Source organism: Piliocolobus tephrosceles, chromosome 1, assembly GCF_002776525.5.
Source record: "Piliocolobus tephrosceles isolate RC106 chromosome 1, ASM277652v3, whole genome shotgun sequence".
In the NCBI taxonomy this organism is placed as follows: Eukaryota; Metazoa; Chordata; class Mammalia; order Primates; family Cercopithecidae; genus Piliocolobus; species Piliocolobus tephrosceles.
The window spans coordinates 5,274,312-5,289,859 of record NC_045434.1 but is presented as its reverse complement, the minus strand read 5'-3'; the positions used below and the strand labels follow the sequence as shown (position 1 = coordinate 5,289,859).

General features: G+C 38.1%; 1 protein-coding gene across 8 annotated transcripts in view; it reads left to right on the top strand.

Moving 5' to 3' along the window:
* The window catches only part of SDCCAG8 (serologically defined colon cancer antigen 8), a 256,242-nt gene that overhangs the window by 74,854 nt on the left and 165,840 nt on the right, over positions 1-15,548 (top strand). For all 8 annotated transcript variants that reach the window (XR_002732368.1, XR_002732369.1, XR_003309619.1 and 5 more), the window contains exons 11-12: positions 8,545-8,679; positions 11,703-11,819. Coding sequence is in view for 5 of the 8 variants with exons in the window: in XM_023216160.1 (XP_023071928.1) it covers positions 8,545-8,679; positions 11,703-11,819 (252 nt within the window). In the remaining 3 variants the exon portion in view is untranslated. The remainder of the gene's footprint in view (positions 1-8,544; positions 8,680-11,702; positions 11,820-15,548) is intronic.

Sequence of the window (15,548 nt, the reverse complement as noted above, 5' to 3'; positions counted from 1 at the left end):
TTTGGCGGTCCCGGTCTGGAGGTGACTTTGGCGGTCCCGGTCTGGAGATGACTTTGGTGGTCCGGGTCTGGAGTTGACTTTGGCCGTCCCGGTCTGAGGGTGACTTTCGCAGTCCCGGTCTGGAGGTGACTATCGCGGTCCCGGTCTGGAGGTGACTTTGGCCGTCCCGGTCTGGAGGTGACTTTGGTGGTCCCGGCCTGGAGGTGACTGTCGCGGTCCCGGTCTGGAGGTGATTATTGTAGTCCCGGTGGGAAGTGATGGTATCTTAAATGCATTTCTTTAAAGACTGTTTCACATGACTTGTTCTTCTCAAATTCTCTATAATACCACTTTTCCTCTTATTCTCAGCAGAGAGCCTTACTTCCCTAACACAGAAAATTAAAGCCACTGGGTGATGACCACCTCAACTATTTATCTTCCCCATGCCTTAAAATAAATTTTCACCTGTATTCCAACCCAGTCTGAATGGGAAAGGCGTCTTCCTAATCCTTTCTGCTTCCCATGGACGCCGTTTCCTTCACCCCCTCGAACTCATTCCATTTGTTCGCTCCACTTTTCTGAATCAATCTTTCCTTCACTACAGTCTCTTTCTTATCCTCAGGAAAATACTTCCAAATGTCTCTTACTGTTGAAAGAAACAATCTTTCTTGTAATCTGTGGTTCTTAATTTTTGCTACATAAGAAGTTCTAAAAATCTGATTGTCCAAACAGTACCCCAAGCCCATTACATCAAAATGGCTGAGTAGCATCCAGTTGTCAGTATGTTTGAAACCCACCCAGGTGATTCCAGCGTGCAGCCAAAGTTGGAAACCACTTCAGTAATTCCATCTCCCTCTTTGACTCTTTCTCTTAATAGTTGAGTTTCTTGAAAGATTTGTCCATACATGTTGTCTTTATTTTGTCACCTCTCACTTACTTCAACTTACATGCCACAGCCAATGAAATTACCATTGCTATGTTCACTGAAGGTCTGTTTGTGCTATATTTACTGATTTTTTTTTCAGTTTTATTCTCCTTAAAAGATTCTCTTTCCTTTTATGATTTCTTTGAATTCAAATTCTTGATTTGGGAGAATGATGATGTGTGCTTTTTACATTACTCTGAGTTTAAAGTGCGTTTGAGGCAATAAAGGAGACACATCCAGAAAGCAGCTTTATAGGAGGTTCTAGAGTTTAGCAGGGAGCTAAAGATTTAGGTATCTTTAGCAGTACTGTGGCTTGAGTTCCATGTATATATAGCCTTAGGACCTAAAGCTTCAGGACTAAAGCTATTTGATTTCTAAATCCTTAACTGTACACTGAGCTCCCAAACCAGCTTTACTTTCCACCTTCCCTATCCCAGTGGACCCACTGTTTATCCAGTTATCCAGCACAGAAATCTTGTCACTCTTTTCTCCCCCATCTTTCTCACCCCACACATCTCATCACCAGGCTCTAAGACTTAAGCCCCTGAGCATTTACATTGCCCTATCTCTCCGTCCTACTGCTACTCATATCTCATCCTTGGATGGTTCCTGTAGCCCCTGTGGTCTCCTTGCCTGCAGTCTCACCTCCTTCCTATCTGTTCTCCAAACTGCGGCTGGGACGATCTTTCTCAACATGTCAGACTCTTGCTTTGAAATCCTTTCACGTCTCCCTGCAACCTTGGATAAAATTTAGGATCCTTTATCATAGCTGAAGACTCTACAATATTCTTCCTCTCTTTGGCTCTCAAGTCTTATGTTCCTTCATTTTTCTTCTTTGCACCCTCACCGCACTGACGTACTTGTACTTCCCCAAGCATGCACATATGCCTATCTTCCATACTGTTTTTTTCAGTGCAGGATTTTGCATATGCTTTGCCCCCTGCCTAGAGGAATCCTCCTCTGCCCTCTTTCATTGATTCTTCAGAGTTGTTTGTATTTGAGACAGGGTCTCACTCTGTCACCCAGGCTGGAGCTCAGTGGGGTGATCACAGCTCACTTAGCCTCAACCTCTTGAGCTCAGGTAATCTTCCCACCTCAGCTTTCCCAGTAGCTGGGACTACGTAGGCGTACCACCATGCCTGGCTAATTTTTTGTGTTTTTTGTAGAGACAGGTTTTTGCCATGTTGCCCAGGCTGATCTCGTACTCCTGGGCTCAAGCAATCCACCCTTCTTGGCCACTCGAAGTGCTGGGATTGCAGGTGTGAGCACTGCGCCTGGCCAAGAGTTTTTCTTGGTACCATCTCCTCTCAGCACCTCCCATAACTGAATTGGGATGGTCTCCTGTGGGCTCCCATAACTCAATTCATTACAAATTCATGTTGAATAGTTTGCCTCCCCTAGTTCAGTGAGTCCCTTGCATGTAACATCCTCAGTGCCTGGCACATTCCTCTCATATAAAATGTGCTCGGTATATATTAGATGAATGGAGGAATGAATTACAAGGAAAAGAAAAAAGTCCCTATACCATTGGGAAGTTATGACTAAAATGCTGAGAGTTCAGAGGATCAGAACTGATTGTCTGCCAGAGATCGTGGAAGGCTTTGTGGAAAAGATGGCATTTTCATTGAGCTTCCAAGAATAGATGGGATTTAGAAACACAGAGTATGGGGGAAGGAACGCCACCTGTAACCAATATGAATAAGACATGGAAAGGAGATGAAGTTGCGAATTGAGTGTTGTGTAAGAGAGAATGGTATCAATAGCAAACACCAGCTATTGTTCACACCTAGGAAACTGGTATTTTTTGGTTGTTTGCTGGAAACCATTTGCCTTGCTGAGTAGTTCTACTGTGTAGAAGTATGTTGATGAGAATTTCTGATAAGAAAGGAAAAACGCAGGCTGAAGTGTGCCTGGCAGTGTTCCAGGTACCTTCATATATAACAGAACCTCTTTCTTATGCTGACAGTTGTTTCATGAATAAAGGTGGTGACAGAAATGCAGCACAGTTTTTATTGATCATTTATTTATTTTTAACTTTTAGATTCAAGGGAGTACATGTGCAGGTTTTTTACTTGGTTATATTGCATGTTGCTGAGGTTTGGTTTGCAAATTATCTTGTCACCCCCTACATGAACCGCGTACCCAATAGTTAGTTTTTCAACCCCTGCCCCGCTCCCTCCCTCTCCTCTCCAGTCATGCCCAGTTTCTGTTGCCATCTTTATAGCCGTGAGTACCTAATGCTTAGCTCCCACTTGTAAGTGAGAACATGCAGTATTTGATTTTCTGTTCCTGCGTTAATTCACCTCGGACTATGGCCTCCAGTTTCATCCATGTTCCTGCCGAAGACCTGATTCCATTTTTTATGGCTGCGTAGTATTCAGTGGTGTATATGTACCACATTTTCTTTATCCAGTCCATTCCTGATGGGCACCTAGGTTGATTCCATGTCTTTGCTATTGTGAATGGTGCTGCAGTGAACATGTGAGTATGTGTGTCCTTTTGGTAAGACAATTTGTTTTCTTTTGAATATGTACCCAGTAATGGGATTGCTGGTAGAATGGTAGTTCTCCGTTATTTGAGAAATTTCCAAACTGCTTTCCACTGTGGCTGAACTAATGTACATTCCACCAACAGAGCAGAAGTGTCCTTTTCTCTGTGGCTTCTCCACGGTCTGTTGTTTTTTGACTTTTGAATAACAGCCATTCTGACTGGTGTGAAATGGGATCTCATTGTGGTTTTGATTTGCATTTCTGTGATGATTAGTGTATTAGTCTGTTCCTGCACTGCTATAAAGAAATACCTGAAACTGGGTGATTTATAAAGAAAAGAGGTTTAATTGGTTGATGGTTCTGTAGGCTGAACAGGAAGAATGGCTGGGGAGGCCTCAGGAAACTGTCAGTCATGGTGGAAGGGAAGCAGGCATGTCTTCTGTGGTTGGAGCAGGAGGAAGAGAGTGCAGGAGGAGGTGCTACATACTTTTAAAACAGCCACATCTTGTAAGAACTCACTATCATGAGAACAGCAAGGGGGAAACCCGCCCCTCTGATCCAATCACCTCCCACCAGGTCCCCCCCTCCAACATCAGGGATTACAATGTGATGTGGGATTTGGGCTGGGGCAGAAGTCGAAACCATATCATTCATGAGTGATCTTGAGCACTTTTTCATATGTTTTTTGACCATTTGTGTGTCTTCTTTTGAGAAGTGTCTGTTCATGTCTTTTGTTCATTTTTTAATGGGGTTGTTTTCTGCTCGTTCAATTGTTTACTTTCTTTTTTTTTTTTGAGATGAAGTCTTGCTCTGTCGCCCAGGCTGGAGTGCAGTGGCGCGATCTCGGCTCACTGCAAACTCTAGCTCCCGGATTCACACCTTTCTCCTGCCTCAGCCTCCTGAGTAGCTGGGATTACAGGCATGTGCCACTATACCCAGCTAATTTTTTGTATTTTCGGGAGAGACGGGGTTTCACTGTCTTAGCCAGGATGGTCTCGATCTCCTGACCTCGTGATCCACCTGCCTCGGCCTACCAAAGTGCTGGGATTACAGGCGTGAGCCACCACACCCGGCCAATTGTTTACTTTCTTTGTAGATTCTGGATATTAGACCTTTGTGTGATACATAATTTGTGACTATTTTCTCCCGTTCTGTAGGTTGTCTGTTTACTCTGTTGATAGTTTCTTTTGCTGTGCAGAAGCTCTTCAGTGTAATTAGGCTCCACTTATCAATTTGTGGGTTTTGTTGCAATTGCTTTTGAGAAGTTAGTCATAAATTCTTTCCGAAGGCCCATGTAGGATTGAGTGTTGTGTAAGAGGGAATGGTATCAATAGCAAACAGCAAACACCAAACAGCAAACAGCAAACCTGGCAAGCACCAGAATATGGTGAAGGGTAAGAGCCCAGTTTCATTCTTCTGCATATGGCTAGCCAGCTATCCCAGCACCATTTATTGACTAGGGAATCCTTTCCCCTTTGCACATTTTTGTCAAGTTTGTCGAAAATCAGATGGTTGTATGTGTGTGACTTTATTTCTAGGTCTGTATTCAATACCACACATTTCTGAGCTAGAGTCATTGAAGACGCTTTTGTCCCTAGGAAGCCCTGGCTGACATTTGTCTCAAGATCCTGCTCTAAAGAAAGATGTGTGAGTAAAGAGCTGACAGTGGTCCTAGCACTGAGGTTCCAGCTCTCACCAGGAAATGGCAGAAAATGGTTCTGAAGTAAAAGGATTTAGAGTTGAATCCAGCTTGACTTTTCTGTGACCTTGAACAATTCACTTAACCTCTCTAAGTTTCAGAGAAGTAAATGAAATTAATACATCAAGAATTGATAGAATTAAGTGAGATAATGTTTAGAAAATATCTAATATAATGTCTGACTTACCATGGGCATTTAATAAAGTTTAGCTTGTGGCTATTGTTTTAGAGAAAGAGAGAAGGAGCCTTATTGGATAGAATTCTTGGCCCTTCATGTTAGTAAAAGCAGACAGACTTTTATATAAAGCCCAGCTTTACCTTTTACTTATTAGTTTGAATGAACTTGGGCAAGTTACTTAGTTTTCTGAATCTCATTTTTTCAAATAAAAATTAATTCCACATAATTCCTTCTCTAGGGGATTCATTTTTGATTTATTTATTAGAGACAGGGTCTCGCTGTGTCACTTAGGCTGGAATGCAGTGGTGTGGTCACAGCTCATCATATCTTCCAACTACTTGGCTCCAGCAATCCCCCTGCCTCAGCCTCCTGAGTAGCTAGGACTACAGGTATGTGCCACCGTGCCCGGCTAATTAAAAAAAAATGGTAGAAATGGGGTCCCATTTTGTTGCCCAGGCTGGTCTTGAATTCCTGGCAGTCCTCCTGCCTCAACCTCCAAAAGCAGTAGGATTCCAAGCATGAGCCACGCTGCCCGGCCTTTCTAAGGGGATTTGAAGAGAGAAAGCATATCACACTGCCTGGCACAAGAACGTAATGACTAACCGATTAATTGTAACATTGTAAGTGCTAGGTGGTTAAAGTTAGTGCTAGAACAAGAACCTCTGCTTTCCTAACAGTAGGAATACTTGTGAAACTTATAGATTTTCTTTCTTTTTTTTTTTTTTTTTAATTCCTCCCTTACTTTTCTTTTTTTAAAAAATTCCATTTGTGTGGGAAACTGTAGGAGAACAGATGCCTTCTACCTAGACAGGTTTGAATCATTCCCCGTCAACAGTACTTGCTGTGAGTTTGTGTGTTATCTTCATTAATGGTCCTTGGTTGCACTGAGCACTCAGCTTTGTTAGTTCATTCAGTCATTGATCATCTATTTATTGAGCACCCCCTGAGGGCCACACATTTTCTCAATTGCTTTCCTTGACAGTATCCATTGTTAAAATCCTTAATTCTTATCTCTTGCCTAGGGAGTACAGCTTCATACCATGTTCAATACACTAGGGACTGCTTTGCAGAAATTTCTATCAACCTCTCCCAACCTGGGTGTCCTTGTCTCTTCCTTGCCCCCGTCAAAGTTTAAAGGACTTACCTGATGTCAAGGTCCTGGACATCCAGCAGTGTTGCAGCTGTGTCTGTGTTACTTCTGGCTCTGCAACAGATGTGGATGGAGAAGCTCCTGCCGTGTAATGTTGACTTCCAGATGGTGGGCGTGGGGAAAAAGAAGGTGTGACAACAGGAGGGGAGACCTCAGAAAGTGCGCGACAGGAGGTAGCAGACAGGTAGTGGGCAAAGTAAGGAAATGACGGGTGGCAGAGGGAGGAATCCTAAGGAGCGAGAGAGATTTGTGACATGCCTTAGAAGAGAAATGGACTAGAATTTATAATTAGCAAAATAAAAGTATATTTACTTCAAAAACCATACAATGTTAAGATGTTTACCGTCAGTTATATATGTCCACATAAATAAATAAAATATGATTTTTAGTAGCTGGTAATTAAAGTTTGTTGCTGTCATGTGGTTCCAGAAAAGCTATAATTACACATTCATGATATGTGTACTCATGAACTCAAAATTTTAAATTAAGAAATTAAATTGATATTTTTGATTTGTTATATTTAACTTCTTTTCAACCTTAGGTTTATATTGTAATGTGCTCAAGAATATTTTTTAGTTTGTTATTAGTAAAACTAATTGTATGTGAAAATTAGATTTGTAGACAATCCTTTGATGATAGGGACATGTAAACAACCATAAGTCAAATATACAATTCTCCACTACCTTCAGAAAAGTTAATTAATATATCTGCCTAAATTATTTTCATAGGGTAAACTTTAACTAGTTCTGTAGTTCAAAGGCAGACACCTGTCTTTGTTTTATTGATCTAAGGGTCTTAATTTACTACAACTTTGGTTCAATGTTGATTTTTATCATAGAATTTTAGTAATTGATTTAAGTTATAAAACTGAATTCACACCCATGTTAGCATACAATGGTAAATTTCAAATATCATTATTTAAAATGTGTCACGAGTTCTTGTTTTAACAGATAAAAATTGATAGGTATTCCTATATATTTTGCTGCTTCTACATTTTAAAAACTGCCAGTACAGTAAGCAATTAAGAGCCTAGAAGAGCGACTTCCTGGAAAAGAACAAAACATAATTGGAAACCAAAAGCTATAAAAGATAAATCTAAGATCTAGAAAGCATTTCTAATCTTGAGAAGAAAAACTGAGAACCTAATATCCATAGAGTCCATTGGAAAGCCATTTATTCTAATTATTTATTCATTCATCAAGTATTTGATACCTCTTGAGGAACTTCTACTCTAATGAAGAAACAGACAACTAAAAGCAGTGGGATGAGTACTGTGGTCGAGGTACACAGAGGTCGTGGTGTGACGGAGGTATATATACTTAGGAGCACGTGCCATAGTGCTCCTATGTAGGAGCACGTGCCATAGTGATATTCAAAATATTAATCTCTACAGTGTGGGAAATGGTGAGAGTGGACACAGGCTACAAACAACAGGCATGACTGTCCAGTGCACACTAGCTGAATATCAACCCTGAACATGGGAAGGGTCACCTGTTTTGTGCTGGGAACTGGAGTCAAGGAAGCCTTCCTAGAGGAGAGGAGATAATGGCTGAGCTGAAACCTACAGGAGAAATGAGGGAGAACTAGATCATAGGGGGTCGGTTGGGGTTTTACCAACAAAGGGCACTGCACAGAGCCTCGTCTTTGTTGGTTCTGGGGGAAGGGTAGTGGGACCCACAGCAGACCAGTTGCTCTCTGTAAAGAACTTCCTCCCTAACTCTCCCCATCTGTCGTTTTATACCCTCCATGTGGAAGAAGGGTTTAAGAGTTGTCTGCTTCTGTATCTCCTCTGAATGTATCTATGGCACTCTGTTTCATAACTTAATTGGGTGTTTGATATCTGTCACCTTAGGGTTTCAACCAACACCTTGGTTTTATCACCTTGTTATACATTTTTCAAAATAAGGTTAGAGATCAGGGGGATGAATAGGAGAGAAGTACATATTTCAGAGGTTCACTGGGCATAGGTGAATAGAGGAAGGAGAAAAATGAACATACCCAATCCACAGAGAAATGGCTCACAGAGCCCAGTGACTATGCTGAGATGCTATTAATTCAAGAGAAGTTTTAGTATTTGTTTTGTCAAATGACATTATTGTTTAGGACTTTTATTTTCCCTTACAGATGTTGATCTTGTCTCAGAATATTGCCCAACTGGAGGCCCAGGTGGAAAAGGTTACAAAGGAAAAGATTTCAGCTATTAATCAACTAGAGGAAATTCAAAGCCAGCTTGCTTCTCGGGAAATGGATGTCACAAAGGTACAGAAAGAGATTTTAGTGTAATCGTTACTTAAGGAAATATTTTCTGTGAAAAATGTTTTCCTAATGTACAAAACTCTTACTGTTATTAGGAGGAAATTTGGAGTAGAAAAGTTTTGTGATTTCAAGAATAATAAAAGGCCACCTAACGGTTACTCAACAAACATTCAGTTACTGTATGCAGCTCCTTAATGGGTATTGCATGTACAAGAATGAATTAGACACAAATCATGGCCTTGAAGAGCTTAAGGGTTGAGTGGTGGAGACAGACTTACAAATAAATAAGAGTTGAGTTATATTACTTCAATTATTGAATATTTGATAAATCTCATTTTTCTAAATTAATTAGCAGTGCCTTGTTTTTTCCATAGATAGCATAGGCTTGGTGTTTACAATAATTGCCAAAGACATATATTTACAACTTAAAAGGTGTGCTTGACATAAAAAATCTTCCACTTCCTACTCCTTTTCAGACTTGGTCATTAAAATAAAGATTCTAATACTACATGATCTTATTGTATTGGTGCTTAAATTTATACTTGAAAATACTACATTGTCTGTGCTATGGGCGTCACTGGTTCGTGAATCAAGAACTAAAATGTTTAATGGTCTTTACTGGCAATGATTAAGATACATATTGTAAGAAATACTAGTAGTCCTTCTAGATTTCAATAGTTAATTGCTTTAAAACAAAGAAACTAATAAAATCAATTTATTTTTTACCACTAAATACATAGATAATTTGCTTAAAATACTCTTTCCATATTACCTTTTATTCCTCAATGTATTTTCCAAAATTTTGACATATTTGTAATGCTATTGTTGCTCTGTAATTCAGTAATTAAAATTAATTTTAACATATATTAGGAAAGGGAGCCATTTTCCCCTTTTTCTTGAGTTTCTATAATTCTCCATTTGCTTTTTAAAATTCCTATTAGCTAATGTAAAAGTGTAAGAAGCTCAAATTTTTGTGTGGAGATAGGGTGGAAGTGAAGGAGTTAGTTCAGAAGGATGGGAATGCTTAACCTAGATTTATAGGTGAAAGTTACGATAAGACAGTTTTCAGTTGTTAATAGAGAGGCAGCTTTCTGTTGAAGTCGGTACAGCAGAGAGAGAGAGTTCTCTGTCTCAAGAACTAGCTGAAAGGACATATGCATCAGAAGAGTGATCAGACTAAATCGCCTTGAAGTTGCTTCCAACGTGGAGATAATGTAGTTCTGGTTCAATTTAATGTGCTAATTTATTTGAAAAAGAATTTCAGTGTTGTGGATAAATGTAGCAAATGCTGAACTGAAAGTAGTAAAGCAGGGAATTGTAGGAGTAAAATGAAGGGATAAAATAATTTTAAATATGACCTAATGCTTAAACAGTTTTTACCTAACAAGTTTGTATTGGTGTTGGGTTTTAAACATCATGGTTGTATAATCATTATCTTCTGACATTGTCAATTCAGGGTTTTATTCCATTTTATTCATAGACATAAATAGTAATAGTGAACAATTGAGAAAGGAAATAAAGTATGGCTCCTCTCATTTTTTTTCCTGTCACTCTGAATTTGTAATTTTTATTTAGGTTTAAAATTAATAGTTTTTATAAATTTATAATTTTTGAAATGGGAAGAATAAACTCTCGCACACTGAAAGCATTTGAACTTTCAACAGAATTTTTAATAAGTTCATTATTGTTCTAGCTTTCTGAGGGCCACTGGGGAGAAGCCTGTTGACTTTTTCTTATGTCTTGTCACCATAGCTTTTAAACGTAGATTATTTTTAAAGTTACTTTTTAGGTTCTGTTTTGTTTATTTGGAGACAGGATCTTGTTGTATTGCACAGGCTGAAGTGCAGTAGCTGTTCACAGACACTAGCACAGCACATTGCAGTCCTGAGCTCCTGGGCTCAAGCCATCCCTCTGCCTCAGCCTCTAGAGGAACTGGGACTACAGGCATGCACCACCATGCCCAGCTTAAATGCATATAGGTTTTAAACCTTAGTCTGTTCTAATACCTCAGTAATGATGAAACTGATTTCTAAAGTTTCCAAAATCGTTATTTTTGGAGAAATACCAAATACTTGAAAAGTTTCAAGAAAGCATAACCATGAGATAATATATTAAGAGCCATATATTTGTAAATTAGAAGCCAGGTTAGCTGACTTCTACATTCACTGAACTTTCCATAGGTTCTCAGTTCTCTCAAAAGGCCCATAATCTGCTTATTTAGATTTATCTGCTAATAACACCTTCCAAATATATTTCCGTGTCTGTAGCAGCCCTAGATTGGAAAAAATAAATAAAACAAAGTTCTTAGTGTTAAGTATAGAGGATGATATGCAACACTTTTAAGATACTATGTATGTTCATTATTGATGCTATATTATAATTATTTCCTTTTATATTGAATGTTACAGTCGTAAGTGCACAGTCTGCTTAGTTCCGGTCTATGGCTTTTGCCAGAAAATCTTCCTTAACTTGAATACCTGGCATTGTGTATGATAAGATGACATCTGCAAACCTTGCAGTCAATACTGGATACTACAGACCTAAATATCAATAGTATGTCTATCAGCAGACAAAAATTCCTGTATACGTTTCCTTTTAAAGAGCATAACTGACGAAGTCTTTAAAAGAAAACTTTGTCATATAGAGTGAATGTTTAACTGTATCAATGTGAATGAATAATAACATAGCTTAACATTTTAACTGCTAACTTTACCTATTTAAGAGTTAGATGATAGTGCATTTTGGTTGATAATATGCAATTGAAACCGTTATATAAAATAATCTTGGGCACATTACTTAGTTATGCATTTATTTATCTATAATTTCAAGTTGTTAGAATTAATAATCCCTGATATTGCTTCTGAATCTTAACAGGCTACGTTGAGTGTTCTAGTAGAAAATGGCATTCTTAGAGAAGTTTTGTTGTATTTTATCCATATGACCTCTAGGGGGCACCAAAGGATCTAATTGCAGGCATTGCCTGGCAGATTCCAGCAGGTAATCATCCAGTTTTTACAATCTAACAGGTGTGTGGAGAAATGCGCTATCAGCTGAGTAAAGCCAACATGGAGAAGGATGAGGCAGAAAAGGAGCACAGAGAGTTCAGAGCAAAAACTAACAGGGATCTTGAAATTAAAGATCAGGTAAGAGAGGACACACCATAATTGCAGCAATTTAGATATGAGTAACATTCTTTCTCAAGTTGATGTTGTTTTATTCCTAAGTTATTTATTTGTATTGTTTCTAACTAATGGGATGATCCAGTTTATACTGTTAGGAGAATTTCTTTTATAGTTGCCTAAAATTACCACCTTTCACATGAAATGGTGAGAATACAACAGCGTGCATACACTATTCCAATCTGACAGGTCATAAATATACATTTGGATATGTGTATCTATTACTTACAAAAGTAAAAAGAAATGTTCTAATGCACAGTTTGAACCTAAAATATACATACATAAAGTTCTTGAAAGATGCCAACTTGAATCCAATTTTAAATGAAAAAGTTTAAAATTCGTAAGATGAGATGAGTTGATATGTAAATATGTCAATCAAATTGATTGTTGGCAGAGTGAAACCAGTTTTAGCTGAGATAACCATGAATACGTTTGTTCATGAAGCCTAAATACGGTGACATTAGAAATGTTAGTGGATAAAAGCTGCGTACTTTAATTTCAGTTTGAACAGATGTTTTATGTTATATCTTTATTGAGATGAAGTAGATACTCGAATTTTAGTTGACAACATGGTTAAAGTTTTTAGAGAGGGAGTTCTAATAGGCTGACTTTTGATTTTCTATTTTTATGTTACAGTACAGGACCTTGAAGGTTTTCATTCTTTATGTTCAATGAAAGCAGGTTGTTTATTCAATGAAAATAATAAGACTGGGTTCTTAGGGTCAATATTTTAAAATAATTGTTTTAGAATTTAGAAGGAGGTCGCTCCAAATAAATTTTTTTCAAATATGTTTCTAGTTCGAGGTTTTTCATCATATTTTCCAACATATTTTCTCTTTTGAGCCAATGAAGTCTTTACAACAAATGACGCAAAGACAATTGGGAAAAGTATTGAAAACGAAAGTGATAATGAAGATTAGTACAGAAAGCTTTTCAAGTCATAACTGGAATCCTTAGTACTAAATTAAAATCTTGGCAGCCAAAGTAAAATTCTGCGTTTGAACCACTATATTTGGTGTTGTGGTAATGGGTTTTAAATTTTCAGAAGACTTTTAATTATTAACATGTGCAAATAATGAAACATTTTATTTCATCCAGTTGGGGGCGTGCCTGATAGTGGAATGGAAGATGCTTTCTATCAGGGACTGAAGGCCTAGGTCTACTGAGTTTATCACAGATAACTTTTCTTTCGTAATATATTGTAATTTTTTTTAAAGGAATCATATTGGCATACTTTTGGTCTTTTGTATTATTTGAGAGCATTTTGACAGCATAATATTTTGGACTAACTGGAAAAATACGTCAGGAAAGAGTCTCAGTTATTTAAAATTCCATTATAATTTTCTAGAGGGGAAAAAAAAACCATCAGGAACAATAAGAGTATAATATCACTTGTAAAGGAATAACTTGTGTAGAAGCGTTTGCAGTATTAGAAGTATTTGCAGTATTAAATCTCATTTTAATTAATCCGTGATGGTATGGAGGCTAAAGTTGCCGGATTTACAGGGAGCAGTTTTCATTTGTAAACATTTTCTGATAATAGTAAAACAATAGTAGTTTTCATAATGACATTTAGTGGTATGTTTTTAGATAGAGATGTGCCTTTTTAGGAGAGTCACAGCTTTAGGAATAAGACCTCTGAACAGTTACAAGATGTTTGTGATGTGATGTGATGTGATGTGATGTGATGTGATGTGATGTGATGTGATGTGCTTGTTACCGTTTTTTTCCCGACAGAATGTGAGGAAATCTTATAGGTCTTCTTTTAACTATTTTGTATTGAACAGACAGTTTCAGAAAAGAAAGTAGTGGTGTCTCATTCCATGGATGATTTGGAGGAGCAAAGCAGCAATTGTTCTTTGGTCTTTCAGCCATGACCTGACCTTCTGTCTGTGAGACCAAAGAACTACTTTGCTTGGCCACCATCTGCACTCAAGAGAGAAATTTACATTTAACTTTTAAAAGCGGGGCATGTTGAGCATTTATCTGAAATGCCTACAATAATAGAAAGTAGATTAAAGTTGAAGTGTTGTGCATCTTACAATTCCACATCACAAGCAGGCTATCTGTAGGTTTGCAAACAAGGTGTTCTTCATAATATCGTCATTTTATTCATGTTTTAGTTCATCTGACCACTTGATACATTTTTTAAGTAGGTGGGAAACTGTGAGATTGGAATGTGTGAGAACAAGAGCCTTTTTGATGTATACAAAATAGGGCAAATGGTTGACCACCAAAATAATTTTCCTTGTGACCTGAGCCTTGGCTCTGGCATCATTAGAGGGAAAGGTTAGGAGAGTAACAATGGCAGCCTCTTCCACCCACTTTCTTCTTTTCTTCGTTATATTGTGTCAGGAACCGATGGGCGGATTATCCTTCCCATCAACTCCTTTGTATCTCTTCAGCTTAGATAATTCCTGTCAGCCTCAGAGGATGCTTCTTGCACCAGAAAAAAAAAAAAAGGCATTTGGTATGGAGGAGAATGTGAGATATGCACTTTGATTTTTATTAGAAAATTTTTTAGGCAATGGTTATACACACACTCGATCAGGGGAATTTAAAAGCATATATGAAGGTACAGGGAATATTGTAATAGGTCCTCACGTTTCCATCACCTACACTCATCATTTTTCCAATCCTCTTCCACAATCCTATTCCATCTATCTCACTTTTTTTCTCTCCACTTCTGTCCTCATCATCACCTTCATCTTCTTTGTCATGTTTTTTCTGCTCCACCTTCTCGTCTTCATCTTCTTCCTCTTCGTTTCTATCTTCTTCCTCTACCTCTTTTTCTTCTTTTGCAGAAGTATTTTAAATGGATCTCAGACCTTATGTTATTGTACTCATAAATACCCATGTGGATCTAGGAAGGATATTTTTACATACTATGTCATTATCATACCTACCAATGTTAACAATACTTCTTTAATATCAAATAACACCCAGCCTATATTCACATTTCTTTGTCTCAAAAATGTTTCTTTTACAGTTGGTTTATTCAAATTAGGAAAACAAGTATGTTTTTGTGTGTTAGAATGATCTGGTGTTACCCTTTTTAATAGGAAATAAACAGAACTCTTAGTAAAATGTCATCTTTCTTTGTTGTTGTCTGTTACATTTTGTACATAATTTTTTGATTGCGCTTTATTTTTATAAAATGGCTTATTGTCATTCTAAAGAGGCATAAATTAATCCTACAGCAAACTATTTGAAGGAAATGGCTGCCACGCGGCATTCCTGATAGTCACATCCCAAAAGGAGCTTCCTAGCGTCTGAAACCCCAGATTCATCATTCATTTCAGAGCCTTGTGTTTAAGATTTGGAAGGAAGCGCTAACGTTGCACGGATGAGCTGACCTGAAACCAGTGATGCATACATAGAGTTTTTTGTCAACTTCCCTTTTGGTAAATGAATCTCAGAAAATGATTCTTTATAGCCCCTAACCTTTGATTAGGACCCAGTGCAAAGTGAAAATACAGGACCCTTTTGTTCAGAAAGCAGGAAAGAAGTGATAGTAAAAAGAACTAAAATATAAAATATTTTCCTTTCTTCTTCAGTCTCTCTCCTTGCCCCTCCTCCCTCACCAACCCAGGCTGGACATGCCTCTTTTTATTTGCTGTTTGATGTTAGGCTTCTTCAGCATGGGGCTGATAGTTATGGGGGAGTGCAGACCCCACAGGTGCCCATGACTGG